Consider the following 21636-nt stretch of genomic DNA (forward strand, 5'->3'; position numbering starts at 1 on the left):
TAGTATTTTGAAGTTCATTCACAAAATTCTACAGCCAATCCCAGTGTGGGAACTTTACAAACAGCCAATGAGATGCCTGCCAGTCTTCTGAAGACGGGCAAGCGGATCTTCTGAATGAAACAAGGGCATGAGCGAATTTTCAACCTTAGCCACTTTTCATGCAGAAGCCACCCACTGGACTAGGTGCCTCCAGGTCTGGGAAGGCGAATACTAGCCGGAACGGCAAGTATTGATCCTAGGACGTGGGTACTTCCCCTAGCCATCCTGCCCAAATGTTCTTCACACCTCTGGAAGCATCTGTGGCTTCCATGTCCAGACCCCATGTAGACACAGTGGCACCACAGTTTGGTAGCCATCTGGCTCACTCAGAATACCAGCTTTGAAAGTCCCAACTTATTTTACAGTGAACAAGCATAATACATTTTAAACATACTGTCACGGAAGACCAGATAAATAGACATTTAAACCGGGATCATATCACTGAGCAAAGCCAAGAAGTAAAATAAATTGTGATTTATTCTGTAGAAACATTGGATTTCAAAAAGCAGAAGAAAAATGCACTTACTGGTGGTCTGGGGTTGACAAACTGACTTCCCTACAGTAGTGTCATGATGGACACCAACTTTACCAACACATTTATATTTCTGGGTACTCGATTGAACAGAACAAATTGCAAAAGAAATTGTGATTTATTTCCTTAATAGACAAACACACGACATCTGCAGAATACACTTAAAACAACAAATACTGGGATAAGGGAACAAAATAAATTGTCCTTTGTCTGCAAGCGCAAGAAATTCAGTCTTGATTTAAAGGTCCTGTGGCCAGATCGCAAGTTGCCGATCTAATATCTCAGCCACCTCAAAGTATTTAGTGGAAATTCGTTAGAATTCGTTCCAGAGTCACCAGGGCTAATGAATTCCGAAGTTTGGGGCAAATCCTTGATTACGTTGTTTTTAACCCCTTCTCTCCGGGACCGGTTGCCGCTGTGCTGGAACAAAGTGTTGCGTCTTTACATCATGGCTCAAAAATCACGAACAACCCTGGGGATACCTCGGGAGCCGCAGTTATAGACTGGCCAAGGCTATCGCTAACATGTGGACCCAATCCCCTAATGGGAACAATTTAACCCACCAATAGCCGTGTTGCCCACAGTTCATAAGACCGGGCAAAAAGGCTTTCCAGTGTGCAAAGCGCATGGGTCAGGTTGACACCCATGCCACTTAGCATACCTGGGATACACCCATACCTCGGCGCCTCTGAGTCTGAGACTTGGCACAGAGGTATCAATAGCCCGGCATCTGTTATACATCAGAATGCCGGCCGTGTATACATTATGGGTCTCTGGGTCATTTCATCCCTGACATCCCGGCGTTTCTGCAAGCTCTCTTACTATGACGTCATCAAAGTCAATCAAAAGCCATCCACCTTGAAGATCCGGAACAGGTAACAAAATTATTCTTTCTTCGATCTTCTTCTGTCATTATTTATTTATTTTCTTTAATCTTCTATCTTCTGTCTTCATCTGTCAATCCAACCCCATGATAAGTCCCAACAGATGTTGTCCCTGCGTCTTCTTCCTTTTAAATGAGGCGTACACGCCTTATATAGGGTCTGTGATGTTACAGGTCAGATGGTACAGCTCCAATCTGATTGGACACTGTATCATGTGCCTGCCTCTTTTTTTATGTTATGGATGTTTAGTCATCTCATAGGGGGTACGTCACATCCTTAAAACCACATGGCTATATCCCATGGTATTATATATGATATAAAGGGTTAATGAGACAATCTGTCTCAAACTAGTGCTACAAAAACCGGCAACAACAAGGTAATATATAAAATCCAGGTGTACTTGAACATCTTGATTATATGAATCAGGGCTAGATCAATGCCAATTTTATAGTGCTTTTAAGTGAGTGTCATATATGAGTTGAATGAATGAAACCCTTTGCGGCAACAGGATAAGTCTCTTAGTAGTTCAATCGGGGAAGAAACATAACACATGTGAGGATGAAGGAGTTGACGTGAGTGGCAGGTGAATAATTGGATCACACGGACCCTCCCCACGTCACTCTCTCCTATGGCTAATATTGTATTGTAATACAGACGTAATGCTGAACAGTTGTATCAGTTGTCTGGTAACCTTGGTGTGATGGTGAAGGTGTACCTGTGAAGGATAGAATATGGGTGTCATATCTCTATATTCTGAAGAAACCACTCGTCTCCATTTTTATATCTGTTTGCTGTGTTTTTTTACTAATACTGTTTTCTATCCGAGGTGACTGTGAAATTCCGCTTGCACAGACTCTCGCCCACGCCCACGCAATAAGGAAGTAGCAAAGTGACCTAAAGCCGACTGATTACAGAGAAAACGAAACATAACTTCAGAAAGCAAGGACACACGGCATTCCTGTGAAACTTGCATCAGCCGACAAGACCCCCGCCCCCATTGTGCCTTTTTTCTACTAACTAATGTAATAATTGGATAAGCTTTGCCGCATAATAGGTGTGGCATTGAATGATTGGCTAGTGTTAGCCTACTTTGATATAAATAGATTGTAATACAAAAACTCGGCAGTTCCTGTGTTGCCCCCGGGGATAACGCATGTACTGAGATTGAAGCTGAACCTTGTGTCAGAGTCTTTCTTAGTGAGCTAGCGCATGCATGATTGAATTTGGAGCAAGTGACTGAAGAGAGAGAGACCCTGATATAGTGAGATTCACGACCTCATTATTTGGCGCCCAACGTGAAAGGGGGGGAGCGTGACTCCGGCTCACCACGAGAGACTGACCTGTCGCTGATTTTGCTGCAGAGACCGTGACACACCGAACCGAGGACTGATCACCCTCATTGTCAAGGTAAGCTCTTGCATACAATTTGTGTGTTATCTTGCCTATGACAAGTCGGTGGGTTGCTGCCTAGGTAGTATAATCTGTTTAGGTCTTTCACTCACGTTGATGTGATACAACGGTGTGATCTTTAGAGTCGCGCTCTGTTTAGAACTGTTAAAAATATCATACTCTTCAGTTGCTTGTGGTCACCTATAAGTTGCTAAATTGTACGAATGTTTACATGTTATATATGCTAGTCAGTGCCGCAAGTGGGAGCCCGAAGTGGAGTGGGATTTTTGTCGACTGACTGGAGTTCGTATATGTAGGTGTATTAGTGCATTAGTGTTGGGAACTTAAGAGACCGAGTGGGTATTAATGGGAAATAGACTGCGGGTTGTCTGATTGATTTTCTGACCAGTAATTGCAAAATCCCTGAATGAGAGTGCAGGCTGTCAGCCGAGGCGAGGGAACAGGACAGGCACTGATGCTCTGAGGGCGGTAACCTGAAAAAGTGGTTCCCTCGAGACGTAGAGATAGTACTCTGTCTCCGGTACCGGGTGTCTGGGGTCAGGGACCCAGCGTCTGAGGGCGGTAACCAAACAGTGGTTCCCTCGAGACGGTGACACAGGACCGGCCACGAGATATTAGTGGGACGAACAGAGAATTCAGAGATGTTGCACTTATTTAAGAAAAAACATGTGTTGCCCACAGGGGCACAGACAGCACTAGATTTAGTCCGCACTCGAGAAGGAAAGAAATATATCAAAAATGCTGCTAATCTGTATAAACTGGCTGGAGTCCCGTCCTCGGGGAGATTGCAACCCAGTCTATGGTCTAAAATAATAACTGAATCCCGGGGAACGCTGGAAGACAAGAGTCTCCTAGAAATGTAAATTGTTGTTTAAAATATTGGATTTACCCTCTACGGGAAGGTTGCAACCAAAAATGTTGAAAGATAGAATCCAGGCATGTAAAGGAATGTTGAAAGATGGAGGATTGTGGGAGAATGCTGAGAAATTTTTGAGTGTGGCTATTGAGCTTCAAAAGGAAGGTTTCACTGAAATAGAATGTGGAGGGAAAGATAAGAAAAGTTACTGTTATATGAAAGTACCCGAAAGTGACAAAACTACACCTTCTACCCCTAAAGTTGACCCTCCCCCTCCATATCCTCAAAATAGTCAGAAAAGTCCTGAGGTGAGATGAAGGAAGAGTTAATGAGGGTTAGACTTGTGAGTGTTGACTAATGGAGAGAAATAGGTTTGTGTAGCTGGAGAAAGGACAGAATTGCAACAAGATAGCATAAATTTGTAGTGAATGAAGTCAGTGAAACTATGAAAATTAAAACAGAAGGCATTAAAAAGAACTGAGTGTAGGGAAATAGCATGAGCGTGTGGAGTTATTTGTGTGTTAAGAAGTTATATGAACGTCAGCTATATAAAAGCCTGTTGGTTAATTTTTGAAAGGTCATAAAAAATGTAGTTCTTAGGGCTCTGGATAAAGCTCCATGTATTTAAACTTTAAGCAAAAGTTCCAATCCAATAATTATTATTTTCAGGAAGAAGCTGTGGTGTACCTTTATCTTATCTTTTCAGGGTCAATTGGCGAAACGCCCAGAAACGAAATGGCTCTTTGCCCGGAAACAAGTCTTATAGAAATATTTTTTCTTTAGTCAGATGAATATGCAGAGTGTCTTTAAAATGATAAAGCTGACCGTGTGCTCAGCACTGTGCAAAGAGATTATGTAAAGCAAGACATTAGTGTGAAGTCTTATACAAAATCATTTGTCTATTAACTGAATATGTGATGTATGTTATAACTTTTAACCATTTATTTTTTCCAAAGGTGTCCGTAAGCAGTGGTTATTGTCAAAATTGCTGTGTAATCTAGAATGGGTTTACCAGGAAGTGGTGAATTTGGGAGCACCTCTCATTTGTGGGTGTGTCGTGTGTATAGGGTTAAATACAGGGGATACATAGTTGCAAAAGCAGTTACATAAGTGAATAAGGTATGCATTATATACAAGGCATTTCAATTTTTTAGCAGAATCGTTACAGTGGAGTGTTTGGGGTAAAAGCCAGATAGGGAGTGGCTAGGAAATTTGTATGGGTAAAATAATTGCTTAAATTGGGAGGGAATATTTTTCCATAACAGTGGATAGTATTGGGAAAAGGGATATTGGCCTGTAGTTTGAGACAGTGTTTTTTGTCCCCACTTTTGAAGATTGGGACAAACTCTGGTAGTTTCCCAGGTCTTAGGGATATGGCCTGCAGACAGGATAGAATTAATTATGGAAGCAAGTGGGTAGGCAAGGGATGAGGCCCTAAAGTTTCAGGAACTTAGATTATATCAAAGTCAGGTTCACATTGGCTACTTAGTTTTAATTTGAGGAATGAATTAGGAACCTTAATAGGGAATACCTCTGTCTATATGTGGATGCTAAGACAGGAGTAAACACATTGATACAAGAATTGATTCCTAGGTATAAATTATCTCCCTATGAGACACATATGGGATGACTTATGACTATCAGCAGTCCAAAGGAACGAATTAAGGACCATGTTATTGGTAATAAAACAGTAAGTTGTATGCAACTAATACATTTTTTGAGTCTCTCTAGGCAACGTTGAAAGTGCACCTACTCGAGATGGGGTTAATAGTCACATATTCCCTGCGCAAGCATGCTTTTCATCTCAGGTGAAAAGGCCTAAAGTAACCACCAATACAGCAAAGTCAAAGCGGCAGAGTCATTTTCCTGGACCCAAAGTACAGTAAAGCTCGTTCCAGCTCCACCAAAGACCAGAGTCACCTAAAGCACAGCCGCATCAAGTTAACGTCTTGCCGAGTCAAAACTCTAACCGTTAACCAACGAGGAAAATAAGACACCAGGCTAAGGCCAGGTTTTATCAGAACATTTCATTTTTTCAGAGACTCAATATTTAGATTCTTTAGAGTGTGTTAAGTTAGAAATTTAAGGTGTATGTAGAATTGAGCCTTGATGGGAGGATTGGTTTCCTGGAAGCGTGGCTTGTGAAAGCTCTTGTATGTGTTTTGGCAGTACTCTTCACTCTCTATGTATGTGTCATGTGCAGCAAAACTTTGATCCAGAAGTGTGTTGCACCTCCACCGAAAGGAGGGGGTCACCCAGGGGCGTGTGTCAGCCACAAGGAAAGGATCATAAGTCAGCCATGTTGACCATCGCAGACATTGTCTGTTCTGATATTCTGAGTGAATGATGTATGCAATGCGTGCAGGGTGAGGATCATGCATTAGCTTCCACAGATACCAAACCCCCTCAATTCTCAGTAATAGAATGTTGTGATGATTCTGAAAATCCAAGAACAGGTTCAGATTAGGCTTATGGCCTTACAAAACAGAATTGCTTTAGACTATGTTTTAGCTTAAAAAGGAGGGGTATGTGTTTGATTAAAGACAATGTTGTGTTTATATTTCAGATCAGTGTAGCAATGTGCAGCATGAACTAGATTAAATACAAGAGATTCAAAAGAGGTTTACAAAGGGAAGTGACAGATTATCACCCTTGGGGTTAGGTGAATGGCTTAGATCACTTGGAGCAATTTTTTTTTTGAATGTTTTGATGTGTTTGGGAGTGTTACTTGTTGTCATATATGTGTGTGTCACGTGTTGCAAAGGTATGATCCACAGGTGTGCGACCCCCTCCCCCATTCGGATGCCACTCTTTACAGATGCCAGAAAACAGCAGTACCTTGGAGAAAGAAGATGCCGATCACAGTTATTCAATTCATCAAAAGACATATTGGCCGCAGCGCCTTACGAGACTATGACAGTGAAGGGCACGCGCCCTTGTCCTCTGAGTTATCCCTGGACTATCATCATTAACTTAATTCTCAAAAGCTATGTTTTAAGAATAAAAAGGAGGGAGTGACAAAGTGAGAATTTGACGTAAGGGGAGGGTCTGACATAACAGCACGGGGATCTAAGCAACCATTTTGAGTCAGCATCCATCTTAGATGCCTGATATTGTCTATTGTCTGTATGAAAGTTGGAATGAATGTTAGTTTAAAATACATTTTTTTCTTCTGAAGTTCCAATTGATATTGAGCGGTTCAGCTAAGCCAAAAACCTTGAGAACAAGAGCAATGTGCCAATGTTATGAAAATATGCCATTACAAAAACGAGAGAACATAAGACCAGTCCATTATAGTACTCTGGAGTGACAGGGGTGACCAATCAAGTTCCCAGACCCTAGTTTGTTTTTCGGTAGGGAAGGGACTCCTTGTGTATGTTCTGTAGGTCTTCGAGTTTAGCGAGCAAGCAGTTGTCGGGGATGAGAGAAGCTCATGAACAGCCGACCAACACCCTCAGGTAGTTTTTCTAAGGTTAAGATTAGTCATAGGGAAAGTATATCCTTTTTGGTTTAGTTTTTTTAATACTTTTATAAGATTATGTTTGTCTCGTGGTTTCTAGGGGGGCTGTGAAGGATAGAATATGGGTGTCATATCTCTATATTCTGAAGAAACCACTCGTCTCCATTTTTATATCTGTTTGCTGTGTTTTTTTACTAATACTGTTTTCTATCCGAGGTGACTGTGAAATTCCGCTTGCACAGACTCTCGCCCACGCCCACGCAATAAGGAAGTAGCAAAGTGACCTAAAGCCGACTGATTACAGAGAAAACGAAACATAACTTCAGAAAGCAAGGACACACGGCATTCCTGTGAAACTTGCATCAGCCGACAAGACCCCCGCCCCCATTGTGCCTTTTTTCTACTAACTAATGTAATAATTGGATAAGCTTTGCCGCATAATAGGTGTGGCATTGAATGATTGGCTAGTGTTAGCCTACTTTGATATAAATAGATTGTAATACAAAAACTCGGCAGTTCCTGTGTTGCCCCCGGGGATAACGCATGTACTGAGATTGAAGCTGAACCTTGTGTCAGAGTCTTTCTTAGTGAGCTAGCGCATGCATGATTGAATTTGGAGCAAGTGACTGAAGAGAGAGAGACCCTGATATAGTGAGATTCACGACCTCATTATTTGGCGCCCAACGTGAAAGGGGGGGAGCGTGACTCCGGCTCACCACGAGAGACTGACCTGTCGCTGATTTTGCTGCAGAGACCGTGACACACCGAACCGAGGACTGATCACCCTCATTGTCAAGGTAAGCTCTTGCATACAATTTGTGTGTTATCTTGCCTATGACAAGTCGGTGGGTTGCTGCTTAGGTATTTGGCTTGGCTGGCTGCCCCTGAACCAGATTGGGAATTGTAGAGTGTCAGCTCTGCAACCCAACCAGGGTAATAATACTGCAAAATGTATTCAAAATGCCGTTGTCTAAGGGAGCAAGATTAATAACATGTAACGACTGTATAAGCCATGTAGCAGGGTCCCCGAGTCATATTATAAATGTGAAGTGTCAGCTCTGCAGCCCACTGCGAGTTGAGAGCCTGTACATGCATTAGAACTGTCTGTGTGCATCCGGTTAGGGATAAGCAGACCACATGCACTAAAATGAGCTACATTGGCTAGCTGCAGTCCTCTTAACGTGTAAAAACATATCTAAAATGCGCCCGCTAGGAATAAGGGGCTTCTGTCACTGTTTAAAGGGTTAATTGGATAAGTGTGCCTGTGGTAATGTGGTGGGGCCCGGCATTGCAACACTGTATCACTGTGTAACCGCAGACAAGCAAGGGAAGCCTTATCCACGAGCTAAATTGGTTAAGTGGTCTACGGTCATGAAAAGATGCTGGATTGCAAAAATGTATAATGTGGTCTCATCATCCAATTAAGGTCAAGTGGAAAAATGCGACCGCGGTTATTGATTGGGTCCGGGCATTGCAACATTGCATCCCGGCCCCAAACCGCAGACCGGGAAAAAGTTAAACCACAAACCACATCACAGCCCACACATAATTAACTAGCTAACTTTTAATAGGAAGGTCCTAGCTCTCTGATTTTTGATATGCAGGGTACTAGGGGGTAATAATTTAACCAGGAATAGTTAGGAGACTCTAACATTTATTTACAGTCAAAAATGAGAAGTGGCTCTGATTTTAGTATTTTTATATTATAGGAACCGGGACATTTACATTTCAGCCAGGCAGGACAGCTGATACTGTACATTAAGCATTCCCATTCACTATTGTCATTTATGATCAGCCATGCCTGGGATGAGTCATTCATTATGTAAGTCCGGATTTCTGAGACTTCCTGTTGGGATGACTCCCGAGTGCCTACAAAAGTCTGGGGCAACAAAAGGTACCGACCTGGTGAAAGTGCTAAATGTCAGGAAATGTATATAAACCGTTTGTCTAGCAGATGTCCGGGCATCCTGGAGAAAGGTAGACATTCTGCTGCCGTGCAAGGGGGCTTGGTCAGGTATGCTAAGTGGGTTAAGTGTGAAGTTAGCGCATGACCCTTGGCATACCGTGAAGCCCTTTGCCCAGCTGCAGGAACTGTTGGCAAACTTGCCATTGGGTGGGAATTTGCTTCCCATGCCAAGATTGGCTGTGTGGTGCTCAGATAGGCTTGGAAGGGTTTTATAAGTCCGTGCAGGCTATCTGGTGGGTGTTCAACTGTGATCCATCTGAATGTATAGCGTGCGGTACAGAGACGATTCCATCGTAATCAAGGATTGTACCCCGCTACGAAAGTTCGTTAGAACTAAGGACTTCTGTAAACGAATTCAACAAGGGCAGAACTAAGATATTTCTTTCGGCGAAGATACGGGGGCTGCAAGCAGCACCCCTAGCCAAAGACGGTTTCGCGTCTCTTGTTTGCGTATCAACCCCGCTCCTGGGAATTGATAGCTAGAGACTGTATTTCGTGGACTTTTGTTCTGGAAACCTGTTATTTCGTTTTACCTCATTTCCGTAAGTGTTATTTCGTGTTATTTTGTAAATCAAGCTGTGTGTGTTTCTTGTGTGAATAAATAACAATTTATTTTATCTCACATTTTGTTCAATCAAAGGATCCAGGTATTTTTGGTGTTAAAAGCACTGGTCTCCCGTGACACTCGGGAGTTCAGTTGGACGTTTAAAACAACTCCCTAGGTGACCAGAGAACTGATACAACTGTTCAGCATTACGTCTGCATTACCATCAAGGAATTTCCCCAGAGGGGCACAAATGCTGTTTTTAACACTGGAAAGTGTGAGTGTACACCTTTAGGGTGATATATTCAATAAGCCAGCATCATTTCATAATGTATTGCACTATATATTTTTCTCTTGTTCTTTTTTTATATTACACCAACCGGTTTCTTGAGCTCCCCGCATCTCTCAACAACCAGTACCATTAAGAATCCAATAGGGGGGTTCATCGTGGGTGGAAGCTAATGAGGCACCAGTTACAATATATATTTATTATCTATTCGCTGATTATTGCACTATTTATCATATTTTCATATTACTCGAGTGTCACTTTATTATATCACTGTACTACAATATTACCACTAGACCGCAGGGTGTTTCTATTTTCACTACCAATTAGATTGTAAGCTCTTCAGAGCAGGGACTGCGCTTCTAAAATTTTACTTTTATGTCCGAAGCACTTATTCCCATGATCTGTTATTTGTATTATTTGTTATTTATATAATTGTCACGTGTATTACTACTGTAAAGCTCTGTGTACATTAATGACGCTACAGTATATAAATAAAGACATACAATACAATATTAAAAAGGTTTGATCTCTGGAGAGATTTGCACATTGAAAGGAGTCTCTCTCTCTCTGCAGCAGAAAGAAATAGTCGGGTGAACTATTTTCAGAGAGGCAATCATCACGTCGCAGGCATCTCGCCAGTTTTGCAAATGTTGCTATCACAGGTATTCTGAGCTTTCTGTATACCGTGATAGCAATGCTGTCAAAACTGGCAATTTAAACAGCCCAGTAATTATTTTTTCCGGCGCTTAGTGCATAGGCCCCTATGCATTTATTTATCACGCTTTTTTGCTGACTGTTTATGGGTGATAAAAAGCCATTATATTGCGGTACTGCACTGTTATCACTGCTTTGTGTAGAGCAGAGCAGGCCGTATCACGCTATAAAGGCCTTTAATTCTCTTTAAACCAGCGTTTCCCAAACGTTTTTTTTCGTGGCCTGGTTATTTTTATACTTCTCCTTCGTGACACACTAACATTTTTATCGCCTATACTTGCCTATAGGTAAAATAAAACAGATATGAATGTCCATACAGTTTTCATATATTATAATAAAAAAGCATTTACTCTTTCAAAAATGTGAAGAAATCAAACTAAAACCAATAAATTATTAATGAGAAGTGTGATGCTGTTTCTTGTTAACTAGAAACTTCAGGTTTGGAGAAAAAGATGATAACTTTATTCTTAGATCCGGTTCAACTCCCAATCGGTTTCTATATTTATTTTTTAGGAAAACCAATGTTGAAAAGCCTGCTTCACACTTATAGGTCGTGACAAAAGGCATTAGAAATGTTATCGCTTTTTCTGCTACAACTGGGTACTCCTGACGACAAGACAGCCAAAAATCCATCTGGTATTCTGTCGAAGATGTCTTTGAGTGCCGTATCACACAACAGTTCAATTATAAAATCAATATCTGAATCCTGTAATTCTGTATCGGATTCTACGTTCCCTGTAAAAGGGTTCCTTATTCATGCTTTGTTGCTGTTGATTGGGGGAAATATTCCTTCATACTTGTCTCCAGTCCTAGCAGATGTTCCTTGATAGCAGCTGAAATCTCATCCGGCATGGAACTCATGTTATACTCTTTTTGTAATTCTGTTAGCTTTGTAAAAGCTTTGTAATTCCCTGCTTCCACACGACGGGACCACAAATTGATTTTTTTCATTGCAGCATCCACCTTCTCTTGCACTTTAAATACAGTTACATTGCTACCTTGTAATGTCAGATTTCAATTATTTAAAACATCAAAAATGTCACAAAGGTAAGCTACCTTGATTACCCAATTGACATCATGAAAACTGTCTTTGAATTCAAATATTACATCCCTAGCCGTTGGGGGATTGTTGCCTAAGAACAGTAAAACTTTTTCCTTAATTTCAATAAGACTTTTTCAAACATTCCCTCTTGATAGCCATCGCACCTCGCAGTGTAAAAGAAGATGTTCATGTTCACTCCCCATTTCTTTGCACAACGCAGAGAATATTCTTGAATTGAGTGGACGAGAGTTAATAAAGTTTATACATCTTACACACTCTTGCATAGTTGCATTTTAAAGCAATGGCATTTTTTTGGACGGCCAATGCTTCTCTGTGAATGCTACAATGCACCCATACACAGCCTGGTGCTATGGCTTTGATCCTCGGAAAAAGTCCAATACGAGCGACTGCCATTGCGCGTTCTCCATCGCTACTCAGTCCCACACATTTCTTCCATTCAATGCCATTTTGGTTGATGTAATTATCAATCAAATTAAACAATTTCTTCAGTTGTTGTTCTTGTTGTCAGAGGTTTACAAAAGAGAAATTCTTCGTGAGTTGTATTGGCAATATCATATCTCACAAAACACATTAGATTGGCATTGTCCGATATGTCTGTACTTTCATCGACTTGCAAGAAAAAAAAACTACACTCTTTTAAGTGACTTACGACAGTTTCTTCGATATTATCTGCCATCTACACGAATCTACGCTTCACTGTGTTATTTGATAGCGCCAGCATATTTACTTGGTTCTCCTGCTTTTTATAGCATATTCGAGATGCTAACATTTTCATTGCTGGAACAATAAATTTCTCGTCAATAGTGTGAGGATAACCTGTTTCAGCAATTAAGTTTGATATTTCATAAGAAGCCACTACAAGGTTTTCAGATTGAGCGCCCGAGAAAAATTCAAAGAGATAGGGCCTTATTCAGTAAAGGTTGATAAAAATTATCTCCATGGCATTTAAATCGCCATTGTGTTGAGCGTTGCTATCAAGGTATTCAGCAAGCCTTCATTACCGTTCATAGCTAAATTTCCAAAACAAGCGATTTAGAAGCTGTAAAAACAACTACCCTGTTCTCTCCAACTCTGACCTTGGCATAGTACCTTCCCCACTCCGGACCTCTCCTGACCGGTCTCCGGACCGATCCTGGAAAGTATCGACTACCCTGTGCTCTCCACTCCAGACCCTGCTACCAAGACTATCCTACACTCCGGACGTGGCCCCCGTGTCTATGGCTGGTGTTTACTTATTTCCATTTCAGTACCGGGGTCTCGTCCTGTTTGTGGTGAGCACAGCGTAACACTGTTAGACCAGTTTGAGGCTAAATGTGAGATCACAAGCCCTATTTAAGGCCGTGACGCCTCATTTGAGCCCAAGAAGACGACGAGACAACATCGGTTGGGATCTACCATGGGGATTTTTGGATTGACAGATGAAGATAGAAGATAAAGAAGATCAAGAAATGGTGACAGATGAAGATAGTAGAAGGTGATTAAAGAAAGAAAAAAGTAGATTTGGGTACCTGATATATATTAATCGGTACCACTTTAGGGTACAGATCAATTCATTATTAGGACAATATTTGGGGGGGCATTTGTGGCTTTGTATTGCTGCTGTTTTTTGCAGTGTTTGTTTATTATGTTGATGTAATTGTTTGATATTTTTCTGCTTGATTGAAATAAAATGTTGGTGATTGTTTTTCTTTTTTAATGAAGGATGTATTGTGTTGGCTAATGCGTTTAATGGTTGTTTCTGATATGTTTTTATTTTATTTCTTTGTAGTTTAAAGTTTCAATTAATTAATTCATGTTGTATAAATTAATTGGTTTCATTGGTTAATGTTACTATTAATTTCGAGTTGGTTTAGTAATTAATTGGTTTGATTGGTTACTGTTTAAAATAATTCCGAGTTGATTTAGGAATTAATTGGTTTTATTGGTTAATGGTTTCATTAATTAATTGTTGATGTTGTTATTGCTTGTATTCATTGGATTAGCTGGCTACTGTTTTATTTAGTGAAGTGGTTTTTTTGGAGTTTTGTAATGTTTTATTATTGTGTGTCTGGTGCATTAATGTATTGTGATTAGGGTGCCCATTGAGTGCTATAGAGGCTTATCATGCCCATATTATTATTATATGGATATGATGTACCACTATACTACTCAATGGGTATAGGGTGGGTATAGTCAGTCAGGGGTGGGTGCTTAGGCCTCACGGATGGGTGAAGGGGGTATTAGCCCTAAGGATGGGTGTCTAGACCTTGCGGGTGGGTTAACCCCTTTATTGCCTTAGCTGTATTAACCGCTAAGGTTATGAAGGGGTTAAGTCCCCTTGCAACCCGCCCACAAAGCCTAAACAGCCACTAAGAGCCAAATACCCCCTTCAACCACCCTCACTAGCCACAATAAGTCTGGCACAGGTGGTTAACCCCTTCATTGCCTTAGCGGTTAGCCGCTAAGGTAATGAAGCTGCATTAAAAGCATTTTTCTTGCATCAGATGCATGCCGGGGGCCTCCGGTGCTGGTATTAATGGGTATCAGCTCCGGAGACCCCTGGCATCAATCCTATGCAGGAAAAAGGCCAAGTTATTTGTAGGTCCCCACTTATCACCGCTCATCGACGTATCTCCCCACCAATCTGCCAATTTTTTGTGTTATATTGAATTGGGGATATGATCGCCTTTTTAGGGCGGCGATTGACGGCGATAGGCGAATCACGGCTACTAGAATCGTGCGAGTTTATGATCAATCCGAAATTCTCGATAAGTGGCTTATCGACGCTCAATCAGCGATTTGATTTTGGTCATAAGATTTTTCGGCGATATAGTCCTTTATCGCCCACTTATCGAGGCTTACTGAATATGAGTAGCCGTTTTGGCCGATAAGTGGTCGATAAGTGCCTTATCAACGCTTACTAAATAGGCCCCATAGTCTTTTTAGTAGCTATTAGTTCTCTCTTTTTATTTATGAAGAAATCTATTGTCTTATTACTGTATTCCGGATGTTTCAATTCCAAGTGCCGCTTCACCGGGCCACAAAAGCAAAATGCCGGGTCGCTTAAAAAAACTCTCGAAAACCTAGGTGTTTCGTTCCTGGGTTTTCGTTTTTCGACCCACCATCTAGGAAACGCTGCTCTAAACCACTTATCACTGCATTGTAAATTGGCCCTATAGATATAAAGTGACTTGCCCAAAGTCACAAGGAACTGAATCTGGGATTTTAAAGGTTAAATTCTTTGTCCCTGCGCCATTCTTTGGTGTGTATTAAATAATTTGTCTTTCTGTGTCGGTCTACATGTGTACTGACTCCAAAAAGATTTAAGCAACTGCAGAACACTAATCTGAAGGGTAACTTGTGCTTCTCTTTTGGTAGTGGTGAGGTTCAGTAACTGACAGAGTGTATCTGTATATCTCAAGAATTACCGCAAACCTGTTAAACCTTTAAAAGATGACAGTTTTGGGGCAGCCTGTTTGATGTGTGTGATTGTCTTTTCTGTACTCTAGAATAGTTGACACACTATAATCTTATCGCTACCTCGTGGACAATCTACACTCAAATTACCACTAATTGCATATCTGTTGTATACATGAAAAGATTTGATTTGATCAACCTTTATTGCTCTATATCTCCCTTTGTATTTCTTGGACACACACACACACACCACCCCCTTCCCCCTGTACCTCCACCGGAAGGGAGAAGAGAGAGGGGCTGGCTCCGGGCGATTCTCACAGAGACAGCTAAAACATCCTGCCTTCTCCAGACTTTGTGAGATCTCCCCCGACTCACCACAGATTTCTCCTGCACTACTAGGAGAGCCTGCTTGATACACACACACACCACCCCCTCCACCTTCCCCTCCCACTGCGTGGGGGTGCAGCTGCGCCGCTGGGTTCAGGGACAGCTGGGAGAGTTATCCCTGCTCTCCGCTTTCGGCGGACATGGAACCCCTAATCGCGGTGGCCATTTTTTTCCCACGATCCCGGTTATAACGCGGTCTCATTATGTGGACCCTGAGCACTGCGTTATAATGGGGTTCAGCTTTACTAGGCAACATGGAGTAGGTCATATAAGTACATAACATGCATGTAGTTTTTTTTGTGGTTTGACTCCCTTGCTAGGCACTTGGGCTACAAAGAGCCTTACATTGAACAATATTGTGTAACATGTTATTATTATTTTAAGTTACGTCTATTGTTGGTTGTTTGTGTTTTATGTTAATCCCTTTGGTGCCACAGGGGCCTGCGAGACATCAAGGGATAAATCATTTTGCTGTCAAAGGGTACTCTCATTATTCTTATTACTGTGCATTAACCTATTTGCATGGACATTTTTAGCATTATGTAGGAAATCACAAAAGTGACTGTCATGGATGTCTTTCATTATTGACAAACACCCACATGCAAATTAGGTCAATAATGCAAGCCTACTGTGCATATTATAAAATAATTGCTTTGGAATCAGATGTTAAGTCACCAAAAATATTGTGTGGTAATATTTTTTTCTGTTTCCAAATATTAACACTGATTTAACAACCTTTAGTGAATTCTGGCTAATATTTCTTACCCATGAGTGGCAGATGGAACACTTTCCTTAAATTCACACAGTTTTATAGATGTTGCAGGTCCTGCCATTGGAATTTCCTAAAATATATATTATAAAAAGATCTATATAAAACACCAGGAAAATATTTAAACTGCTCACACAAAGTTTAAAATAAACATTATGTACTGTGTGTTTATTTTATGTTTTTATAACAAGCATGCTCCAGTTTTTATCTCTACAAATAGAGTGTAATTGTTTTTCTAAAGTTTGACAGAAATGGTCTATTTTTATAGAGAAATCCGTTTCTACCTCAGTGGACTGAATGACACTTTGTTTCCCCCTAGGATGTATTTTTCTATTAGCAAAAGGTATGACGTACACCAGAAATGTTGAGAAATGTTTAAATATGATTTAAATTATTTATTTATTTATTTTTATTTATAAAATATTTTACCAGGAAGTAATACATTGAGTTACCTCTCGTTTTCAAGTATGTCCTGGGCACAGAGTTAAGACAAATAATACATGGTTACAATACAATAAATGCTTTATTTAAAAAAAACCTAATAATACTACTTAAATAAACCATCAAGTGTTCGTGGTGCAAATTAAATAAACTGTGCAGTAAAATGTGCCAAATAACCCAGTGAATAAATGTAACATTGATAACACATATACTGTTACTCCATAGACCGGAATCCTCTGGTCTGGGGACTCCTTGTAGACTTCATATGGAGAAGACACAAATGCATAGAATATAATGCATTAACATTTTACTTGTATAACAAACAACACAGAGGGGAAAGGGACAACTCCCACTTTCCCCACTGGTAAAAAGCAGAGAATGACTCTGGGCGCACTCAAACCCTTCCCGAATCAGCTTCCCGGCGTGTGTGTGCACACGTGCACGGTCTCCCTAGTCGGCAGGATCCCTTTGCCTGCTTCACACACCGATCGCATCAGCCGCCTCAGCCAGTTGGATTCTTCTTCACGGGGGTAGTATGGAGTTGGTACATGGCCTCAGGCGCACAAGAAGCTCAACACGTTTAGTCTTTCAACTTCTTCTGGGGTCATGCACAATACTCTCTGCAGTCTGTCTATATACATAGCACCATCACAGAAAAATCAGACGCAGCTGTCCTATTCTAGCAATAATCCAAGGGTGACCCATTTTATACTAATAGATCTACATAGTTAATGCTAGACTCATGGAATACAGCTGTCTCTTAATTAAATGGCGCAAATATGAGTTACAAGTTCTTAAACATTGATAATAAAATACAATAAAACGTTATTACATCTCTCTAGAAATCCCTAACATGGATACATATATACATTCATTATATAAAAAAAAAGGGATCTCTACATTGGACTAACTCCTTCTTAATAGAAAAAAAAACCTTTCCAGCCCTTTTTTTAATCCTGCTGGAAAAGTAAGCTGGAAAAGTAAAAGAGAAAGGTGAGATTTAAATCAGTTTCAAATCCAAATAACATAACAACTCCACTCAATTCTAGGTGAATCAATGATTAAATATAAAACCCTTTAATGTAAATAACGGGGAAAAGTATTATGACTACAAGGGTAATGAAAGTAATTTGTATTGAACAAATATATTAATATATTTAAAAAATATATGTACAAAAATATATGTATAAAAATTAATACATAATATTATAATTTTGTTAAAAATATAATTTATTAAAAAAATATTTTTAAATTGTGTTAAAAATACATTAAAAATAAAAATCCTCATAATAAAAATAATGATAAAAGTTATTATATTAATCATAATTATTATATAAAAAGTCTTATTAAAAGGGACAGGGTCAAATCATTGAGTCATCATGTGTGAGAGGCATTTATATCAAATTCTACTTTTATTCCTAGAGGTTTCAAAGTTTTCAGTTTATGAATCCAAAGGCTCTCTCTTTGGGAAATAGATTGTACTCTATTTCCTCCCCACCAATGTCTTGGAGCATAATCTATTCCAACAAATTTGAAACCTCCTGGATCTAATGCATGATGATTTTTAAAATGTAGTGCACCATTATGTGACTCAAGGCCTTTCTTTATATTTCTCACATGTTCTACAATCCTGGTTTTAATTTTTCTTTTCGTGCGACCCACACATTGTAGGCTGCACAGACATATGCGTGTCATCACATTAAGGAGCATGCGTGTATGTCTCATTGGAACCTTGTTGAAATGCATATGCGTGTCATCACTTTTAGGCGCATGCGTGTATTTAAATTTTAAAAATAAGCAAAGCAATTAATTTGTGATAACCCCTTCTTGGAGAATTCCCCACACATTCAAAGTGAATTTCAAGTTTAAAAAAAAAAAAAGAGACATCCCTTTTGAAGGCCTGATTTAAATTAACCATAATCTGAATCATGTTTTTGATAAGTTAACAATTTTTTCCATTCTATCTTTTTCTTTGGGGGTGGGGATGTTTCAATGATTCTCGTGAATTTAAAGAAGAATGTTTTTTATTTTATCTGGATAATCATGGAAGAATGAAAAATACAAATAATCATGAATAATACAAATTTACCATCTTTATCTTCTTCGTAATGGCTGCATTGCATTCTGTAGTTCTTAGTTCTTCTGTCAGTTTTAATTTAAGGGCTGGTGGTAACTGTAGCACCTTCCCCCTCCCCACCTCACACACAAAGCCTTACAAACAAACCAACGTGAATAGAAATGCTTTTCCACACCTTCCCACCCAGACAGAGCCATTCATGAAAATATATTCAGATTTTGTTGAGCCGTATTGTCCTCCCCCGTTCTAACACACGCACGCGCACGTGTGATAGCAGACATTCCTTTTTTTTCTCGACATGGGATGAGTTTAAAAGCTGGTCAAAAGATTTATCTGAATCAAACACGAATCCCGCACACACTGCTACTGTAGCACCTCCCCCCCACCACCACTTCACACACAAAGCCTTACAAAAAACCAACGTGAATAGAAATGCTTATCCACACCTTCCCCAAAGCAATTCGTCTGTGATAAGCCCTTCTTGGAGAATCCCCCACACATTCAAAGTGAATTTCAAATAAAAAATAAAAAAAAGAGACATCCCTTTTTGAAGGATTGATTTAAATAAACCATAATCTGGATCATGTTTTTGATAAATTAACAATTTTTTCTATTCTTTCTTTTTCTTTGGGGGTGGGGGTGTTTCAATGATTCTCGTGAATTTAAAGAAGACATTTTTTTATTTTATCTGGATAATCATGGAAGAATGAAAAATACAAATAATCATGAATAATACAAATGTACAATCTTTATCTTCTTCGTAATGGCTGCATTGCATTCTGTAGTTCTTAGTTCTTATTTTCATTGAGAGAAGGGGGGGGGTTGTAAGAGACGTGTGCAGAGGTACGCAATAGAGACTGGTTTTAAGGTGAACCAAAATAAGGCTTTTATTGCGCCTGCTTCTTTAACACATGAATACATCAAACGTATGCAAATAAGGGGTCAAACAAAGCTTCTGCTCCACTTGGGAGTATTTCTAGTTAAACATATGCAGAAAAGAACTCCCTTTAGATAGCATATTTCCCAGCCCCAAACATATATTTTGATATGTGCAGATATACAACAGTCTTAGAAAGTAAAGCTTATATGTCTCTCTGGTAGCTGTAGGGGGGAATCCTTCTCTGCTCTCCTGGCGCAGCCTTTTTGTCCTAAGGCACTTTCAGCTTTCAGGTTTCAGAAGTCTTCTCCCCCTTGTTGTCTGGCTGTCAGTCTACAGCGCTCAAGACCTCTCTGTCCCTTCCTGGTTCAGACCACATGTGAGCTCAGGAGTCTCTCCTTCCTGTCTCAGGAGGACCCTTTTCTCTAACAAACCTCCAATCAGCCAGGTGCTGGTCAATTAACCAGCACAGTGCTGATTAGAGGCAAGTTTTCTGTACAGGGATAAGTCCCCTGTTACAGGGGGTTTGTGTAAATTAAAGACTGCTACAATATGCCACAGTACAAGACTTTTACACATGCCCCATCCCCCACCTTTTTTAGTGCAGCAGCTATGAAAAGAAAAGAAAAAATGAGTGCAGTAAAGTGCATTTAAAGCATTGCATATATCACTATATTGGACTATACAGAAACTACTGTCAAACTATATACTGTACAGTATAACTACAGTATACTTTACAGTATATACTGTAACTCTATACTACATTATAACTACTGTATAACTATAACAAGTTGAAACAATTTAAAACAATATATATATTTTTGGGGAGTACAAAGGTTAAAATGGTTATTTTGAGTGCCATACTTACCTGTATCATACTTGCTTTACCTGTACTTACAGTACCTTACTACCTTCTTTTTGCCTGCTGTAAAAGAATGGGCAACATGGTCGCAATATGATCTATATATTTATTACATCTCTCTACGGTGAGTATGTTGTTCCAAAAACTCAGTATGCTTTTTGCCAATTCATCCTTTTTTGATATTTTCACCACTTTTCTGATATGATCCTTGAGCTGATGCCATACCAATTAGATCGGATTCAAATCTGGCGATCTGGAATTGGAGGGGGGAACGAAGGTGAATTAGTTAAAGAGATATAAACAGTGTAAAACAATGAGAAACTGTTACCGTACTTACTCCGGTGGCATCTTTACCCAGTTGATACCGCTGGCAAGAATATGCGCAGAAGAAGCCGTGTGTTTCGGGTCATTGTCCTGGAAGAAACGGTGACCAGCTGGGAATTCATGTGTAATGTATTCGATAATCTCGGGCACTATTTGCTTTTGGAAAAATACTTTATTCATGATTCCTGTAACAAGAAAAGAAAAGTACTCCAAATACTGTACTCTTGTACAGTGCATAAGGCCACAGCATGTGACTTTGTGCATTATTTTACCGTCAAAGATGAGGATGTATCCTGGTCCACGTCTAGAGATGGCACCCCACACATGCAGCTTCACTGGATGCTTGGGACGAGGCTTCAGAGATATGCATCCTTTTTTCTGGAATGCAAAAGTGGCAAATCTCTCAAGCGATACAGTTGACTTGTCAGTAAAGATGATATCCAGAAAAGTCTCGCCACTTTCGATCCATGCCAGTGCCTGGTCCACTCTTTTGATCATGTTGGCTTCCCTTATCATAGGATACGCTCTGTAATGACAAGGAATAATTTTAGAGGTACTGTACAGTGGCGGCCGCCTTTATCCTCCTGCGGCTGCCACCACGGGATTTTTAAAAACACGGCACCGCGCGGCTTTTTTTCTTCAGGTTTCCCGCGCCGCAGGCGCTTTCAATTATAAGCGCCATTAGCGCTTATCTGATGATGCGGCCACCGCGCGGGAAACTCTGCGAGAAACAGAGAAAATCCCAG

The 21636-nt window shown here is 40.2% G+C and overlaps 1 protein-coding gene and 1 long non-coding RNA gene across 2 annotated transcripts in view; both read right to left on the reverse strand.

The window, feature by feature from the left end:
• The window catches only part of SPMIP3 (sperm microtubule inner protein 3), a 35801-nt gene extending 26116 nt beyond the window's left edge, over positions 1 to 9685 (reverse strand). The window contains exon 1 of the mRNA XM_075594677.1: positions 9681 to 9685. Within this exon, the coding sequence (XP_075450792.1) occupies positions 9681 to 9685 (5 nt within the window). The remainder of the gene's footprint in view (positions 1 to 9680) is intronic.
• A 6622-nt stretch (positions 9686 to 16307) lies between these two features.
• The window catches only part of LOC142492042 (uncharacterized), a 59824-nt gene continuing 54495 nt past the window's right edge, over positions 16308 to 21636 (reverse strand). Inside the window, exon 3 of the long non-coding RNA XR_012800687.1 lies at positions 16308 to 16382. This is a non-coding gene — a long non-coding RNA (uncharacterized LOC142492042). The remainder of the gene's footprint in view (positions 16383 to 21636) is intronic.

Source organism: Ascaphus truei, chromosome 4 (genome assembly GCF_040206685.1).
Source record: "Ascaphus truei isolate aAscTru1 chromosome 4, aAscTru1.hap1, whole genome shotgun sequence".
Lineage (NCBI taxonomy): Eukaryota > Metazoa > Chordata > Amphibia > Anura > Ascaphidae > Ascaphus > Ascaphus truei.